We start from the raw sequence: 19,797 nt of genomic DNA, 5'->3' as shown, positions 1-19,797 counted from the left end.
GAGGATGGGGATGAGGATTGTATATAAGGGGGAGAGGGCGGTGGTTAAGAGGGTACAGGTGTTGGTAATTACAGCTGCCTTACCCTTTCAGACTTACCCTTGTTGCCTCAACACTGCTACGCCAACACCTCCTTTATTGTAGCTAGACAGAGGTGAGTGGCCATCCATCTCTTTGTACTGAACATAGTTTGCCTGTGGGTAGGCGGAGAGATTTTTACAATCCCAACGCCACTATACACTGATTGATGGGTGGGTTTAAAGCCCCTTCAACTCTAAACAGCTGATATATGCCCGCTCCTAGATGCATGTGCTCCATTGGTGGAATGTAGGGAATTTTAAAGACCCCTCCTCTGCTTGTGCCATCCGCACGCAAACAAAAGGAGCAGGCGCCTGGTTGAGCAGATCAAGGAGTGCCCTCCCACAAGTGCTCCCACCGCAGGGCAGTGAAGGAGAATGTAAAGAATGCCAGAAGGCGAGAGAAAAAAGCCATTCTGTCCTTCTTCTCTCTTTTCCACTGTCTCGGTCTGTTTCAGTTTGGCATCTCTCTCCTCACGCCTTCTTGCTTTTTACCTGTACTGAAGTATACTGTACTGTGCAGGCCTGTCGTCCTTTACGCTCTATCTCAAACCTCTGTCTTTTCCTCTGAAAGTTCTCATACCACCAAGGATACAACTCTGCTGAATCACAAATGATTTCACTCTTTTGAAAAAACTTAGGGGGAAAAAGGACACATTTTATTTATTAACGCTATATAACAAAAACACAAGCACTGTATAGTATGCATAGGATCTTTGTAGTTTTGTTAATAAAATGGTCATGTGACAAACAAAATAGTGCTTTGATAAACACATTAAAAGTCACCAAGATGCATTATATTTAGATATTGAGGAACAGAGCTTTAGATTGTGTATCAACGCAATAACTACTTCAGAACACATATCTTTTTATATCTACAGCTTAAACCGGGATAAGAACATTAAAAAAAAAACACTAAAATAGATTGCAAAATAGGCTGGGGTTTAGTTGTAATTCAACAGCGCATGCATCTCTCATGCCTGTAGCACAACGCACAAACAGAAAAAGCATTGAAACCCTAAGGACGCTAAGACAGAAATGTATTTCAGAAAATAAGGACAAAATCATCGCTGCATACTGAAGTTAATTTCCATCACAATAATATCCACATGCCATGGACAATATTTTGACAGGTTTGTGAGTCTTTTCTCCTAGTTCTCTCTTAAGTTCTATATTTCCCCTTTCAACTCACTAGCCTTAGCATTGCTCAAGGTCTGCTCTTTACCTTGGGGTCACCCATGATGTTGAGTACATCATCAAGAATGGATGGGCCCAAATCGAGTTCAAGTGACAAAAGGGAACCAGTGATGTAGGAGATGGAATCCTGTGACACCCTCTTGTCATTGCAGAACTCAAAGTCAATGTCGCAAATGCGCCCCTCGTCCACCCCGCTGTCCCTGTCCACCCAGTCTCCATTGCAGTCAGAGAGCGCTTTCTCATAGCAGAGGGTAATGTCATTGTTAAAGCTTCCAAAGCCATTGCAGTTGCCATTGCCGTTGAAGCCTTCGTTACCATTGCAGGTCCCATTGCTGTTGCCGTTAATGTAATAGGTTGGTGTAGGCTTTTCATAACCGTTTTCAATATTATAATTCTCATAATTGCTTTTGAAGACTTTCTTTGTCTTTGGCTTCTCTGGTTTCTCTATCAGATCCAGCAGGACGTCTGGTTTGGATGTGACCCCTGTAGGAGGTTTGGTGTGGTTGCTGCTTAAGACCTCAAGGGAACACAACAGGGTTTCCATCTCCAGAATCTCCAGTTTATCAGTCCCATCTGGGCCCCCTAGGGGAGGGGTAGGAACCCGCCCTCCCATGCTATCCAGTGGTTCCTTAACGGGCATAGAGAACACATTGGTGGAGAGGAGGGGCAAGGTGAGGGCCTGGCACCCCCCGATAGAAGGGAGCGAGATGGCGTTCTTCAGAACCGGAGAGGGCGTCTCGGTGAACTGGGCATCAGATGCGCTGTTGGCCCGCAGGAACTCATTGTGGACGCCGTATTGCGGACGGAACACCTCACCTTTCCCAGGCAGGAGCTCAAACTTCCCCTGGAGGAAGGACATGTCCCCGAAGGCGTCCCTCTCGCCGCCCTTACCGATGTGAATGGTGTGGCGGAAGTCCCCCAGCGGTGGACTGATCATGTCTGGGGACAGGATGTCCCTCAGACGACACTTCTTGCCTTTCTTGCTGTTGGTGGACTTCAGGTAGATGGGTGCTTTGGCAGGCATGGTGGTCACTGTCGAATAGAGCTCAGAGATAAAGGACAAAGGGAGGAGAACACTCCTAGAACGTTAGGATTACTGAAGAACTTCACACTGAACACAAGGTCTCCCTGCGGAGATGGTGGAATTACATTTTCAATGAAACGGCTGTGTTGTCTTTGCCTGCTCCGAAGATAGGTTCGATCTTTGTGTCATTAATCAGGAAATCCAAGTTGAGCAGGAGTCCAAGTTCTCACCAGTGTTGTCTATGAGGTTGCAGAGTGGTCAACAGGCCACTTTTCTGAAGATAGAAAGAGAACAAAAGGAGATCAGATATTTTATACAGTTTTCCCCAAAAAACACAGTTTATTAGTCTATTAGTAAAATATGGGGTATTTTTTATGCCAAGATGCTTGAGTCAATGTTACATTTTACATAACAAACTGAGTCGCATTGTTGACACATTTATACATTTCTCCAACTTCTTCCTAGAATCCTTACTGATCTGTCAATAATGATCTACACTTCATGTCAATCCCTATTCTGATTACAATATAAAGTTACCATCACAAGACCCAAAAGAAATTGTGGACAAGCACGGAACGTCCTCATCCCCAGTTCCCCTCAACCCCCTGTATCTGATTCGAGGGTTAGACCTGCTGAACTGAAGCCCGGGCTCAGGCCCCTCAACTCAGATCCTCTCAAAGCCCCTTCTACCCTTCTACACGTGCTAATATGGAACAGCTGGACTGCAGATTGGTTAAAGTGATGTGAAGGGGCTTTAATAGGATCAGGGCAGGGCAGGCGATGGAGGAGAGAGCTACTGCCCAGACACGCACCAAGATAGAAGGTGGGGGGGAGGGGGGGGGGGGGGTTGAAGTGATGCTCAGAAAGAGGGAAAGTAGGAGTTAGGAGAGCAAATTGACGGAGGAGAGATAGATGTGTTTTGTTTTTACTTTGATACGCTGGATGTTCTGCTTCAATTGTAATATTAGCCAAAATGCCAGGCATCCCACTGGGCACAGACGTAAGTCAGTTCAACGTCTAGTTTTGATTTACATTTGGTTGAGTTAACTAACGTGAAATTAACATTAAATCAACAACATATATATATATATATATATATATATATATATATATATATATATATATATATATATATATATATATACTACCGTTCAAAAGTTTGGTGTCACTTAGAAATGTCGTTGTTTTTGAAAGATAAGCACATTTTTTGTCCATTAAAATAACATCAAATTGATCAGAAATACAGTGTAGACATTGTTAATGTTGTAAATGACGGTTGTAGCTGGAAATGGCAGATTTTTTTATGGAATATCTACATAGGCATGCAGAGGCCCATTATCAGCAACCATCACTCCTGTGCTCCAATGGCACGTTGTGTTAGCTAATCCAAGTTTATAATTTTAAAAGGCAAATTGATCATTAGAAAACCCTTTTGCAATTATGTTAGCACAGCTGAAAACTGTTGTTCTGATTAAAGAAGCAATAAAACTAGCCTTCATTAGACTAGTTGAGTATCTGGAGCATCAGCATTTGTGGGTTCAATTACAGGCTCAATATGGCCAGAAACAAAGAACTTTGTTCTGAAACTCTTCAGTCTATTCTTGTTCTGAGAAGTGAAGGCAATTCCATGTGAGAAATTGCCAAGAAACTGAAGATATCGTACAAAGCGGTGTACTACTCCCTTCACAGAACAGCGCAAACTGTCCCTAACCAGAATAGAAAGAGGAGTGGGAGGCCCCGATGCACAACTGAGCAAGAGGACAAGTACATTAGAGTGTCTGGTTTGAGAAACAGACGCCTCACAAGTCCTCAACTGGCAGCTTCATTAAATAGTACCCACAAAACACCAGTCTCAACGTCAACAGTGAAGAGGCGACTCTGGGATGCTGGCCTTCTAAAACCACCACCGACCCAATTGTCCAACAACAAACAAAAATAACAAGATAGGAAAAAAAGATAAAAACAAAGGAAAGCAACAACAGAAAACAACGATGCAAAAACAAAAGACATCAAGGACAACAAAAATCAAAACAGCAAGGTTTACTGTATGCATTTGTGTGTCTGTCTGGCACTATTTACATGTGTGTAAGTGTCTGTGTGTTCGTTTGAATGCGAGTGTGTGTATGCATGTGTACGTGGACACACTGTTGATTCAGCCAGCTTGTGCCCGGTGCGATAAGCCTACAAAGCATCAGGATAATCATAATTGTCAAGAGGTATTACTGTAGATTGTTTTTCAGTTGTTTGCTTAGAAGTTTAATGTGTTGCAATGTTCGCACATGATTTTGCTATACTTGCAGTAACACATGTTGAGGAGGAATTGATCAAGGGGGAAAATTTTGTGGCACTTGACAGAATCTAGCGCACACAAAGAAAGTGAAAAATACACTGAGGAGGGGGAGGTTGAGGAGGGGAAGCGGCTAAGATGAAGGGGGTAGGGAGAAGAGGGAGCAATACAGAGTAGAGAGTAGATAGAGTGAGAGAGTGCTTGCCCATTTATAGACATATTTACTTGTGAGAGGTCTGTCGGCAGTGACCCTCACTGACAGAGTGCACCGCTACACAAATGTGCCTGGGCGGCCAAGTCCACCCAAAAAATGTTTGACTGAGAAAGCATCCACATTCCATCTGCGTGCAGCAGACCCCAATGGGAACACACTGCATCCAACAGAAAGGCACAATCCTTATCAGAGGCTCACCAAGTAAGCTAGCTACATTTATCCATTGTACATGTTTAGTGGGGACAGCCATGGACACCTGGCATGGTGTTTGAGTCTGGATTGCAGACCAGATGCCAGTATAACATTGAAGACAACAGATACAACAGTCTCTTTCAACAGCAGCCACTTGGTGCACGAGACTAAATAAATGAGGATCCCACCATTTTTTGTACTAAATACAGTTTTACTTCCCGTTACGTCTAATACAACAATGGCCATGCATTACTTACTCAAACAACACAAAAGGGCCCAAAAACTGAACATACAGTATGGTAGGCTATGTGAAGTGGTTCAGAGAATGTTCTCACTGGGGGGGGGGGGGGGGCGGTGGGCATTGCAACACAAATAAACTTGCCACTTGACAAGCACTGTGGCTCTATATTTAGACATGACAAGCAGGGTGGAAGGATGCAGAATATCTGTGAGTGGGTCTGTACGGCAGCATTGCTGTCTTAAGAGCCGTGTGCAAGTGAGTGTTGGAGTGAGTGCCAGTGTTTGCTCGACTAGGCTCAGGGGAGATAGCAAGCAGATTTGAAAAAGCTCCATGTGCGAGAAGGAGAGTGTGTTTGTTTACTGCGTGTCGACTGGGAGCGAGTGAGAAAGAAAGACGGAGAAAGATGAATAGCAGACCATCAGAAAAACACTCCTGCAGTGTTTCTTTGAAGGAACAGAAAAGAAAACACAAAGATCCCCTGCCTCGCATAGCATCTGACTACCTTTCCCTCCCTCCTTTTCTCTCCATCTCTCCATACTGCTCGTTTCCATTTGACCTTGAAAGCTCACTGCAGCTGGGAATTGGGTTCCAATAGGAAGTCAGAGAAAAGCACAGGCAAACCTCCAAATCCTAAACCCTTCCTCTCATGGGTTCGGTCCAATGTATGTGCTCTGTGCTGTGATTGCAGCTACAGCCACGTTATCTGCCTTAAATTAGAGTCCCACACTGCAGAATAAGGTCACGGGCTAAGGCAACTACGGTCTGCCATACTTATTGATCATTGGACTGCCCAAAGCCAGACCACCTGCTGGGTCTGTGCAGATGGAATACAGATCTGCTTTTCTCAAGTGTCATGGGAAATGCATTGCTGATGTTTTATGATGGATGATCATGTTGTTTTGGAATCAGTAGTATAACTCTGTAGAAATCCTCCGCAAAGCCACATTTCTCATTGCTGGCCAAGAGGGAATTTGTCTTGGCAGTCTATTTCTACAGAGTTAGACTATTGATAGTATAGATAGAGAGACATCCGATAGCATAGAGAGACATCCGCTATGCATGTAAATCAAGGTTGCCAGCCGTGGCCCATGAGGTGTCAGCTGGTATAGGGAAAGCGGAGGACCTTCCAACTGATCATCCTCGCGGTGGAGTGGAGTTTGGCTGCATTTGGCAGTCATTATTGGAATGTCAGAGGTCACTAGTAAATTAAAAAGGAAGTGGTATTCAGCTCAGTCAGTTAACTCTGTTTTTCCAGAGAGGATAACCAATAGCGGACTCAAGCTGTATTAAAGCAAAAATATCTGATATAAATATTTAAACTAAACTTTCACTGGTTGTGAAATTGTCCTAAATTACAACATGGCTGGTACAAACAAACTTAAGGATATGACAACTTCACAGGAGGGAAATAAATCTGTAACGCTCTCCTAAATGTGCCAAACCTCTGCAATTCCATTTGTCAATCAAGCTTTTCAATCAAGCAAATGAGAACACATTCTCTTGCTTAACTCACAGTTTCCCCGTGATTAGCCACAGTAGGCTGATATCCGGCGGCAGTTAAAGAGGGAATCAGATTACAATGCCAATGAGCAACCCCTTGGCCTGCTGACCCCATGAATAAATCTTTGTCTCTGGCGGGTGTTAGAAGTTGAGCAGGTGCATACTGGTCTAACTCCTACCCAAGGGCCAGATTCACAGTCTACTTTTGGAACAGGGCCCAAAAGGAGCAATGAGCGCGGCACGTGTACGTTGCCAGCCTCGGGGCCCGCCGCGACGCCACTGCAGAATGCGGTCATGGGTTTTCATTTACAACTCAGGGGAAGGAGGGAGGGGGGGATCTGCTGGCGACTTCCTCACAAGTGGTCGCTGAGCACCGGTCCAATCATCGAGAGTGGCAAATAAAGCTTCGGTGTCATTGGGTCAGCTGTCTGTAGCTGTGTAGGCAGGATGGGGAGCTGGAGCCGCTCCAGCCTATTAGAACTGGTTTGGGTTCATTACAGACATGATGGGGAATGCAATGTAAGGCCCAGTTTAGCGGTGTTAGCTATTGTAAGCAGAGAAGGCTGTAGTAGACTCGGGAAGCGCCGAGGGTTCGGGGTAATGGACAGATGATTTTGGAGGGTGAGAGCCGTGGGGTCCTGTTATGGACCACATCTCTCGTCTCCTCACGACAGTCTGTTTCGGAGATGTAGACCGCCAATGAATTCATGTGACTATCTGGGTCATCTTATTATTAGAGCTTGTGTAAACGTGCTGTAGTCTAGACCAGGCCTGGGCAATTCCAATCCTCGGGGGCCTGATTGGTGTCACACTTTTCCCCCCATCCCTAGCAAACACACCCGATTTAAACTAATTGCATTTTTAACTGAAGATCATGATTAGTTGATAATTGTAGTCAGGTGTGTTAGCTGGGGCTGGGGCAAAAGTGTGACACCAATCAGACTCCCGAGGACTGGAGTTGCCCAAGCCTGGTCTAGACAAGTGCCTATCATGACACTTTGCAGTTTGGTCTCACTGTACACAGAAATGCATCACATGGGTGGCGGAGCTAGAGAGGCCTACGGTTAAGCATTGAGGCTGCTCACACTTCGGCTCACATTTTGACCTATTTAAGCCACTGCCCTTCTTTTAAAAAATGAAACCATCACCTTCCATCCTTCAAGCAAATGTTTGCCTAATACTAGCATTACTGGGATTTCAGGGTTACAGGGATGTCGCTTCTTCTTCTTCACTGAACATGGAGTTTTGAAAAAATGAGTTATACATTTTGATATACAGTATGTATGTTGGACTGTTTTTTAAATTCTAACCTTTAACCCCTTAAATTCTGACATGACCATGAATAGACAAACAACCATCTCTTTTGGGCCGCGATTAAAAAAAGAACCAGGGCATACAACAGCAGATGGTAATGGCATCCCTTAGAAGACACTCGGAGAGAATTGGTTGGAACTGTTCTGTTACATATAGAAACCTCAATTATAGGCAGTTGTTCTTCTTGGGGCATGGTGTGGCTGTGGTGGGAGTGTAGTAGAATGCAAAGTAGTGTTTGTTCTGTCTGATTCTCCCCTCCTCTGTTCCTCTCCACACCAGCCCTCAGCGATTACCCCGTGCCATTCGCTAGCATGTGTTCTGCTCTCTGCTCAGTTGTACTTGGCAGGGCCTGGCAGGAAACCATATCAAAGCAGAAAAGACATGAAGGGAATGTCAACACAACCACTCACTGGCAATGTGATGAATGCAGTCTTTTTTGGGCTCGATATTCTGAAATCCCTCCAAAAACCCGGCGGAAACCTCTCCAAATCTGTTCACTCGTGAGATTAACGCAAAGCAAAGCTCTACATATCAGTAGAGCATGTCAGAAGTGTGTTGCCTGGCTTAAAATGTCCCCTCCAGGAACAAAAGAGATGGTGTCAGGTTGCCCCTAACTGTTCACCCCTTGTTGTGTAGTGCAATAACATTTTCTGGACATAACTTACCCCTGCACTCTTTATATCCGTAACTGTACACCAATCATCACAGTTCAAACATTTAGTAGAACCTGACCACTAACCCATCAACTACAAACTCAATGATACATATTCATTTCCATTTTAGTCATTTAGCAGATGCTCTTATCCAGACAGACTTACAGAAGCAATTAGGGTTAAGTGCCTTACTCAATGGCACATCGACAGATTTTTCGACCTAGTGGTCTCGGGGATTCAAACCAGCAATCTTTCGGTTACTGGCTCAACGTTCTTAACTGCTAAACTGAAGCAAGACATCCAACACTGAAGGTGAACCAAGTTAACAGCAACATTGTCCCTCTGAATACTTAGTCCCATTGAAGGTTTTACCAGAATGTACCAAATCACTGTACATGATACAATGCCAGAGATATCCTACACATTACAAACTAAAAGGTCTAAAACCCAGTTTTCCCTCACCTTTTGTAATTCCTGTGATGAGCTCCTGGTTCGTGTCAGAAGGAGGTGTCCACTGTCCTCCTGAAGGTCTTCAGTCCTAGTGCTGACTGCTGAAGAGGTGTGTGTAGCGTGTGGTTCCCGGACTCACTGGTGCTGGCTGAAGCTCGAGCTAGCTATTCCTCTCTGGAACTGTAGTCTCCTCCTACCCTATGACTGCCGTCTGCAGCACCTGTGCCTGTCTGTCTATCTGTCTGTCTGCTTTCCTAGCCACAGTTCGAGACGTTTTTAGTGCAGGCTGCAGTGGGATGGGACGAGTGGGATCCTCTCCTTCTGCTCCCTGGTGTTTCTCCTCCTCTCCACTCTCTCTCTGCATTGATCTGATAAAAGCTGCTCTGTAAATCTAGTGGGCATACAGCAGACACATGGCTTACTGTATTCAGGGGGTTGGTCTCTCTCTCTCGCTCTCTTACACTAACTATCCCTGTCTATTTTATTAGCACACACATTAAGACACTCATTCTCCCACTATTTCTCTTAACTATATTCATGCCGGTATATTCATTCACATTCTCGCTGTTTCATACTGCATCATTTTAATTTAATTTTTTATCTTATCTGTAACTCTGCATTGTTGGAAATGGACCCACTCGTAAGTAAGCATTTCACTGTTAGTCTACACCTGTTGTCTAGGTAGCATGTGATAAATACAATTTGATTTGATTTTGTACAGTATCTCTTTATGTTCCTCCACACATTTCTCTATTTCCTATAGGGTTGAGTGGAGTGCACTGCAGTGCTCCAGAGGAAAGCTTTTAATTGGCTAATAGTCAACACATGACATACTGCTATTACAGTTTTTTTTCAATCGCTTTGGGGCAATTTTCACAAGTATGCCGTACATTTTCATAACTCTATGCACAAAAATGTAAACAGATCATCAAAATGGCTCATGTTTCAAAACTCGAACGGCATTTTCTATTGACTGAGTACAACAAACAAATTCACAAAGTCACTTGTTCACTGCACCAAATCACTCTTTCATTTTGGATACATATTCAATCTAAGTATCTGCTTTTCAAAATGCAACATTCAGTTTACTTTTGATATGATTTTTTTGTCATTTGTTATCAATACAATTAACCATCACTTAATCAAACTGCTAAAAACTGCTAACTGCTGAAACAAAATAATGTAGTGCCTAGTTAACTTATATAGTTTGATAAAGGGCTGAACACTGTACATGTTTGTATTTTTACCTCATAAATGTATACATTTGACATCAATTTATGTTGGAAGGTACAAACCAAATCATATATGAATGTGGCTGTAAATACTACATCATCAGCCAGTGTGCTTCAATAGGACAAGGTGGAAAGAGTCACTCTATGTTCTACCATTTGGAATGATAGTGTAGTGTACTATGCACTGCTGAAATACCTATTAGGAATCAAGGTAAGACACAGATACAGACACGTCGAATTGACAATGGTTTAACGTTCCAAAAGGGGCAGGCAATAGAAAGGTCAAGGCAAGCAGTGGTAGGTAAACCAGAGGTGGGGCAATGGTACCGGACGGCAGGCACGCTCAGGATCAGGGTAGGCAGAGGTTAACAATCCAGAGGTGGGAACAGGAGACAAAGGGCTGTGAGACATAGGCCTCTCGCCCGGAGAACAGGGCATCAAAAAAATTCCTCACTTCTCCCACAAACTCCTCCAGACTAGCGTATATGGCCAGCTGTTGTTCCCACACATCAGTTGCCCAGGTGAGAGCCCCCCCCCCGGACAGCAGCATGATGAGGTAGGCTATCTTGGAGCAATCCGAGGGGAAGGAGGAGGGCTGAAGCTCGAAGACGAGGGCACACTGAGCTAGGAACGCCCAACAGGTGCTCGGCTCTCCATTTAAGCATTCCGGAGGAGGTACGCGGGGCTCCCGAGAAGGTGGAATGACCGATGAGACGGCGCTGCTAGCAGCTGAGGAGCTGTGGGGTTACCACCGTGGTAGGCGGCCTCCCAGACAACCCGTGGAATTGCTCCAGCAAACTGTCCAACGCCCGGTCATGGCGTTCAGCTGTCCTCGTGCCTACCGATGGTGGCTCCCTGGGTGGAGATGGCGTTGCTCAGCTGGCCCAGGGCTGCTAGGTCAGTCATGGCCAGTTCGTACTATCAGAAATCAAGGTAAGACCCAGATGCAGACACGTCAATTTGACAATGGTTTAATGTTCCAACAGTGGCAGGAAATAGACAGGTCAAGGCAGGCAGGGGTCAGTAAACCAGAGGTGGGGCAACGGTACCGGACGGCAGGCAGGCTCAGGGTCAGGGTAGGCAGAGGTTAACAATCCAGAGGTGGGGCAAAGGTACAGGTCGGCAGGCAGGCTCAGGGTCAGGGGCAGGCAGAGTGGTCAGGCAGGCGGGCTCAGAGTCAGGACAGGCAAGGGTCAAAACCAGGAGGGTGAGAAAAGAGAGACTGGGAAAAGCAGGAGCTGAGAACAAAAACGCTGGTTGACATGACAAACAAGACAAACTGGCAACAGACATACAGAGAACACAGGTATAAATACACAGGGGATAATGGGGAAGATGGGCGACACCTGGATGGGGGTGGAGACAATCACAAGGACAGGTGAAGCAGATCAGGGTGTGACAATACCTGGGTTGTATATAACAATATATTCCAGTCATTATATTAGAGTTTCATTGATACACTGTAAGCTGATGAACTGTGTTGCTATTTTTGCACAAAAAAACCTGTCACCTTGGTAACCACTGCTGCTTGATCGTGAGTCAGAGAGGGGAGGTGGGGTGTAGAGAGCATAGATTGTATATATAAAGGTAGAGAGAGAGAACGAGGAGAAGGAAGAGAGGGGGAATAGAGAGGAGGTGAAAGCCTTCTCCAGCAAATGCGTTTCCCCATGTGTGTTTTTGCTTTGGGGGAATGGAGTGAAGGCGTGTCCTCGCACGTCCTAATTGTACGCTAAAAGTAGTCCTGTCATGTTGGATGTAGGACAGAGCACAACATTCCCACTCCTCCGCTCAAGTAGATTTGACATAGATAACTCACTCTCCCTAATCCATTTGAAGCATACAATGATGTCTTATGTGATAGATTGGGCCAGTAATAACCAGCTGTTGACGATACATTATACATGCTCTGTTACTGAAATGATTGCAGGGGTAGATTCTGTTGTAGACAGCTTACAGTTGTTGAGCCAACCTCTATTTAAGTTGAAAAGACATCATTTGACACTGTTTAAACAGCACTTGTGAATAGATTGGTGGTGTGGCTTAGCCTGAATACTATAGCTACGAATCCAAGAGCGGAAGACTCCTCTCTGGACTCTAACATGTAGGCTCACTTTTTGTGAACAGTCCCATCACAAGTCAGACTGTTGAATAAACTTAATTTGAAGGAACTTTACTTGTTGTCTGCTGATTTTGTCCATATATAGGAGGTAAATTGAGACAAAATATCCACAGAGTAGTGGTATAGTACAGTACACTTCCTATCATCAAAAGGACCAAGAGCGCGGACAACCGGTAGAGCACTTTTAAAAAACATTGTATTCAACATTCTGGCTTGTCGAGACACTCGCGTCTTTTTTACAGCACCTCTTTCAGACTGATATCCATGGAGTATCCTAACCATGGTAACCATGGTATCCTAACCACAGCCTGATGTTTAGACAACCTGCATACCAGTCTCTTTAGCTAACATTCCACTCCTTGCCACTCCTTGACAATGCCAAAGAGAGTGGCCTTTCGGCAATCTTCAAATATGAACACTCTATCATTAATGAACTTGAGGAGATTAGAGGATTTGATTCTCACAGCTATCCTCCAATCACAATGTTTATGCAAATTAGACCAATTGGAAAAAGTTCTAACTTAAATCATAAATTTGATTGTAAACATTCTAGCATCGGGCATTCTGACATAATACATTTAATTATAAACATAGACATTGGGCGCGGGGAGAACAAGAGGATTTCCGTTTATTACATTTTTACCACCAGCCGATGTGATTACATCACAACAGAGAAGCTATCGCCATTCAAACTCCCAGCCAGTTCATTATGAATGTTTTAGCCTGTTTTATATCCATCATGCAAGAGCAAGGTGCTTCTTTCCTGAATATATAGCCTATTAAAAAAAAATCATTGCTCAAAATATATTGCTACTTCTGGGACACGCATTGGGCTAGGCTACAGGTTCAAGAGCTATGAGAGGAATAGAGAAAGGATGGAAGAGAGAGAGAGAGAAGCCAGTGGAGATGCCAGTGGAGCAGTGGAGGGTCCTCAGAGGCGGCAGGGGAGGACCATCCTCCTCAGTGAATTTCATAAAAATAAAAATGGTATAACATTGAAAAAGCTATCATTTTTAGATACAACTATACTAAATATATTTGCATGTCACCAAATAATTGATTAAAACACACTGTTTTGCAATGAAGGTCTACAGTAGCCTCAACAGAACTCTGTAGGGTAGCACCATGGTGTAGTCGGAGGACAGCTAGCGTCCGTCCTCCTCTTGGGACATTGACTTCAATACAAAACCTAGGAGGCTCTTGGTTCTCACCCGCTTCCATAGACTGCATAGAGTGTATATCTTGTTCAATAGGCTATTAGGAGGCTAAAGACAATAAATCGAAGTAAGCGTCCAACAAGCTTTTGTTGTCTGGCTTTCTTGGGACTCCACAAGATTTAAGAGGAATAGCCGTTAAAGAGGAGAAGCCAGGTGCGTAATTGCGCAACAGAATAAAGACCGACAGGCGTGAGATTTAGTCTATAGCATAAGATAGAAACATATGCTTGTTAGCCCATAATTCATAAACTCAGTGTTAGGCTTAACACTGCAGTGAAGATATCCAGTCAATTTACACAGCGAAATAAAAACAAGTTTATCAGATAACGAAATCATAGGTATCCTACAGTACACTATATGACCAAAAGTATTTGAACACCTGCTCGTCGAACATCTCATTCGAAAATCATTATTATCGAGTTGGTCCCCCCTTTGCAGCAATAACAGCCTCCACTCTTCTGGGAAGGCTTTCACTAGATGCTGGAACATTGCTGCGGGGAATTGCTTCCATTCAGCCACAAGAGCATTAGTGATGTTTGGCGATTGGGCCTGGCTCGCAGTCTGCATTCCAATTCATCTCAAAGGTGTTCGATGGGGTTAAGGTCAGGGCTCTGTGCAGGCCAGTCAATTTCTTCCACACTGGTCTCAACAAACCATTTCTGTATGGACCTCGCTTTGTGCACAGGGGCATTGTCATGCTGAAACTGGAAAGGGCCTTCCCCAAACTCTTGCCACAAAGTTGGAAGCACAGAATCGTCTAGAATGTCATTGTATGCTGTAGCTTTAAGATTTACCTTCACTGGGACTAAGGGGCCTAGCCCATACCATAAAAAACAGCCCCAGACCATTATTCCTCCTCCACCAAACTTTACAGTTGGCACTATGCATTTGGGCAGGTAGCGTTCTCCTGGCATCCGCCAAACCCAGATTCGTCCGTCGGACTGCCAGATGGTGAAGCGTGATTCATCACTCCAGAGAACGCGTTTCCACTGCTCCAGAGTCCAATGGTGGCAAGCTTAATACCACTCCAGGCCTACGCTTGGCATTTCACATGGTGATCTTAGACTTGTGTGCGGCTGCTTGGCCATGGAAACCCACTCGGCAGTCCCATTCTGAGAGCTTGTGTGGCCTACTACTTCACGGCTGAGCCGTTGTTGGTCCTAGAAGTTTCCACTTCACAATAACAGCATTTACAGTTGACCAGGGCAGCTCTAGCAGGGCAGAAATGTGACCAAATGACTTGTCGGAAAGGTGGCATCCTATGACGGTGCAACGTTGAAAGTCACTGAGCTCTTAAGTAAGGCCATTCTACTGACAGTGTTTGTCTATGGAGATTCCATGGCTGTGTGCTCAATTTTATACACCTGTCAGCAACGGGTGTGGTTGAAATAGCCGAATTTGAAGGGGTGTCCACATACTTTTGTATATATAGTGTACATGTGCGCTCCCTCCCAGTTCCCGAGTACTAGCTCGAAAAGCTACCCTTTTGTTTCAGTTTTTTAGGGACAAGAATTGTATCCTACTGAGGCTACAACAACACAATGTAATGAAGAATGTTACTGCTGTTTTCAAGTACAAAACTGTAGTCTAGGCTGTGATATGCAGTGAATAGCCTATATCATTTGAATGACCGCTTAAAAGCCTGGCCTTTTGAATGCATATTCGTTTCAAAATAACTGCATCTAGCCTGCCTGATTGGGCTACCATTTGGATGAGTTATGGATTTTTTTCTCGGCAGTTTAGCCTACAAGGTCCAGGCACATCAGCAGGCCAGTAATATGGTATATTTTTTCAGGGTGTATCGGCTAACAAAAACATGCTAATGAATTATGATAATGCGCGGGCGTGGAGTAAGTTGTATCCATAGTTCCCAAGTTTGGCTTCCGTGTCTTAAAAGCTTTCGAAAATGAGGTGGATTGAATGTTGAGGTTGCCAAAAACACAAGTCTCTTTGGCATATGACAGGATTGGCAAGGAGTGGCATGTTAGCTAAAAAGACTGGTACCCAGACTAGCTCAGAGTGATGTCACTGAGGCGTACATGTGGGCAGCACATGATCTGAGGAGGAAGAGAACACACCACTGTCACTTTTTCTTAAAGGGGTCCATTAAATGGTGGAAACGACAGAGCTGTAGTGCTTGGTGCTGCTGCGCCAACCAACTAAAAATACCTTTTCCCAGAAGATACACAATCAGTGCAGACTACAGTGATGAACTCTTCTGCACTCGTGTAATTACAAATGACATTTAGATAAATTAATCTACTGAGGAGGCTAATCTCAAACTGAAATGTGGCATGTGTCCTGACTTGCCAGATTCATGTCTTTTATAGCTTTTAGGGAAATATGGGAAAATGTTATTCTGTTAGTCCCAAGTGTTCGTACTTGACGGTTCATATAAATGACCAAATTCTAAAAACATGTTTGTTTGGGAAGTAAAATGTGGAGGAAAAGCAGTTTGGTCGCAGTGTGTGAAGTGATTTGCAGTGTCCTGGCTGACGTTATGTTACAGTAAGGCAGTGTTTTGAAAGGAGGGTTGGGATTTTCCCACTGCCATTCTCTCTGCTACTCTACCGTTGAATCTCAGTAGGAGTAACAGCAACAACATTCAAATCCAAAAAGCCAGGCGAATTCCAATTCCATTGAAAACATTTGAAGTATTTGCCAGGAATATACTTCCATCATATGTTCTGTTTTGTGTTTTGGGAGGAATGACTCCAATTCAGTCATTAGGATGCATTTACTTTGGCACATGTTTGCTTCTTTAACAAGAAGGACCTATGCAGTAAGTAGTCCTATGTGTGGTTTCTCTCTCCCCAGACAACATTGTGTGTCCTGACTGAATAGCTCAACTGAGGTCACTTTCCACCTCACAAACTGTACCCTGGGCTGGTATAAACATAACCTTTTTACTTCAGCTGAAATGCCCAATATTGTTTTCATCGTGCAAAACATTACCTGCCTCCGTTTTGATAATGCTCTAACAATTTCTCTATTTCCCTGTTCTTTCCCAAGCGCCAGTGTTTGTTTCCCTTTTCTATTTCTCCTGCAGTTTGTTGCTATATACAAATAGGGAATAGCATTAGTTAGCCAATATCCTGATGGTGACATCATCCAAATTTTGATCAAGCTTTCTGGCACCCTCTCATAGAATCAATTAATTAACACGTCCCTGCCACTCTCCCACCTTCCCCCTCCGGATGCTGTCACACCTTTTACACCTGCACGAGTGTTAGCACATAGTATCACACTGTGCTAAAGATGGAAAAGATGGAAAGCAAGGCATTAAAAACAATACCAAAGAGCCTGAGCCTGTATTAAAAAAGCATCTCAGAGTACAGTAGGAGGGTTGATCTAGAATCAGGTCCAACTGGCATTGTAATCATATTATCTTAAATTCAAAACTGAACCTACATCAGAATTTATAGCATGATACTTTGAATGGGCCCCAGTTAAAAGTGCCAGGTTTTGTGGATAGATCTTCTTATACGAGAGCAACTTTAAATAATGCAGAAACGTCACGAGATTAAGCCTTATAAAGCATTCCACCACAATCTCTACTCTCTGGGGGTTCCGGTAGGAGTAACAGCAAATATGCTTTCAAGAAGATATACTTTCCCTCATACTAAGAATTATGATGACATCCTGAATAAGTTAAGATTCATTTTAAATCTGCAATGTGTCCTCTCTGTACAGACTGTACATGTATATAGGCTTGAGGCCAGATGTTGAGAGGCCAGTTAATAATGACTCCATTAGCACTCTTATCGGTAATCAGCTCTGCTCCCGGCCTACTTTACTCTAGGTCCTAATGCGCCCATTTATTCTCAGGCTGACAGTAAACATTTCACAATGTTTTTCAATGTACTTAGGGAGGGACTAGCGCACTGTGGGTATTGGTTAATTCTCTAAAAGTGAGCACGGAGGAGCAAAGTGTTGTAAGTGTGTGTGGAGAAAGAGAGGCATTGTGGGAAGTATAAACACCATATTGCATTGAGGTCGTATCCCAAAATGATTTGCATGGTGATCTGGCATCTTACAGATGACAGGCCAATAGACTACACATCGTGACCTATATCTGTCTACTACTGTTCTAGCTACTGTACAATAGAAGAGTTCCCAGCGCAGTACTACTGTAGTTACAGTTTTGATATACTGTGATCATAGCTGTCAGTGGCAGCTGGTGACTTAAAGTTGAGAAGGAAAACATTTTTCTCAGCTTTCTGACTCATGTCATTCACTATGCTAAATGCTACTAAGGTAAGACGGCATAGTGATGTCTGGCACATATCCCTGGCACATATCCACAAAAGAAAATTGAAGACTGTACGGTATTGATTTGTGAAACGAAGGAGTGAGCCATCCCATAGGAATTCCACGAGGCTCACCCCAGGCCGTTGTCTTGTAATCAGACTGTAGTGGTCCGGTGGTACCAGCCTTTTACTGCTATTTTGCCATGATAATTGTCAGGATACTCTTGTATGGTAGAGTGGTGACAGTACAGTAGGCTGAGTGAGACTTCAAGCTAGTGTCACAGTAAGGCTAATCCATGGCCCTGTGAAACCAAATTTGGGCTCCATCGGAACGTCACCTAACGTTGTAGGAATCTTTACTGTTTGCTGGGGTATTGCATTGGCCAATGTTGAGTATCAGAGTAAAATGCAAATGTCAAGTATAAAATGATGTATTTTTAAAACACATGATTTACTTATCTATATTGTAAAAACAACCTTAGCTTAGGGTCCTAGTGTTCATGCTATTACCATATCATCTTAGTAACAGCTATGCTATTGGCATTAGTGTTTGTTTACATCTGATTAAGGACGGACACACTGAGTCCTTTTGTCTCTTCCCAAATGATCTTGTGTTGAACCGCGGAGATGATCTAGACATTCTTAAGAGAGTTAAGGTGTATTCGGTGGGTCCTGACTTACTACCCTAAACTCATGGCCCCAAGCAGAGTCTGGTTCTCATTAGATACATTGTCACCTTCTGACCTTTATTTCCTTTGTTTTGTCTTTATTTAGTATGGTCAGGGCGTGAGTTGGTGTGGGCAGTCTATGTTTGTATTTCTATGTTTTCCTATTTCTGTGTTTGGCCTGATATGGTTCTCAATCAGAGGCAGGTGTTTTGTGTTGTCTCTGATTGGGAACCACATTTAGGTAGCCTGTTTTGTGTTGGGTTTTGTGGGTGGTTGTCTTCAGTCTTCGTGTGTCTGCACCAGACAGAACTGTTTCGGTTTTTCACATTTTGTTGTTTTTGTATTTTGAGTGTTCACTTTTATTAAACAAAGATGAACAATTACCACGCTGCACATTGGTCCTCCGTTCCTTCTAACTTCTCCTCCTCAGACGAGGAGGAAGACGAAAGCCGTTACATACATGTTAAAGTCTCAGGGAACAAACTCTTTTAACACGCTTAAGCTGAGGAATTCTAAGTATGTACACAGAAGTATTCTAAGTATGTACTGTGAGTCTTCTTGGGTAAGTGTCTATGAGCTTTGCACACCTGGATTGTACCATATTTGCCCATTATTCTTTAAATAATTCTTCAAGCTCTGTCAAGTTGATTGTCGATCATTGCTAGAGGGCCATTTTCAAGCATTGCCATAGATTCTCAAGCCAATTTCAGTCAAAACTGTAAGTAGGCCACTCAGGAACATTTAATGTCTTGGTAAGCATTTTGTTACGTGACAACCTTATTCTACAATTGATTAAATCCTTTTCCCCTCATCAATCTATACACAATACCTGACAATGACAAAGCAAAAACCGGGTTTTATAAATGTTTACATATTTCTTATATTAAAAAAGAAGAAATATTACATTTACATAAGTATTCAGACCCTTTACTCAGTACTTTGTTGAAGCACCTTTGGCAGCAATTACCACCTCAAGTCTTCTTGGGTATAACGCCACAAGCTTGGCACGCCTGTATTTGGGGGATTTCCTTGGCTCATCGCGCTCTAGCAACTCCTTGTGACGGGCCAGGCGCCTGCAAGCTGACCTCAGTCGTCAGTTGAACAGTGTTTCCTCTGACACATTGGTGGCTTCCAGGTTAAGTAAGCAGCGTTTTAAGAAGCAGT

The 19,797-nt window shown here is 43.7% G+C and overlaps 1 protein-coding gene across 1 annotated transcript; it reads right to left on the bottom strand.

The window, feature by feature from the left end:
- Positions 1-775: 775 nt before the first annotated feature.
- Positions 776-2,561, bottom strand: LOC120045593 (cdc42 effector protein 3-like). The gene has a single exon (XM_038990494.1). It carries the CDS (start codon positions 2,294-2,296, stop codon positions 1,283-1,285), a length of 1,014 nt encoding a protein of 337 aa, XP_038846422.1. The 5' UTR covers positions 2,297-2,561; the 3' UTR covers positions 776-1,282.
- Between the last annotated feature and the right edge of the window lie 17,236 nt (positions 2,562-19,797).

The sequence above is a fragment of the Salvelinus namaycush genome, chromosome 4 (genome assembly GCF_016432855.1).
Source record: "Salvelinus namaycush isolate Seneca chromosome 4, SaNama_1.0, whole genome shotgun sequence".
Taxonomy (NCBI): domain Eukaryota; kingdom Metazoa; phylum Chordata; class Actinopteri; order Salmoniformes; family Salmonidae; genus Salvelinus; species Salvelinus namaycush.
This window is presented reverse-complemented; position numbering and strand designations above follow the sequence as displayed.

Bases quoted from the DNA above. Each gene is read 5' to 3' on its own strand.
- LOC120045593 (XM_038990494.1), bottom strand. From the start codon at position 2,296: ATGCCTGCCAAAGCACCCATCTACCTGAAGTCCACCAACAGCAAGAAA.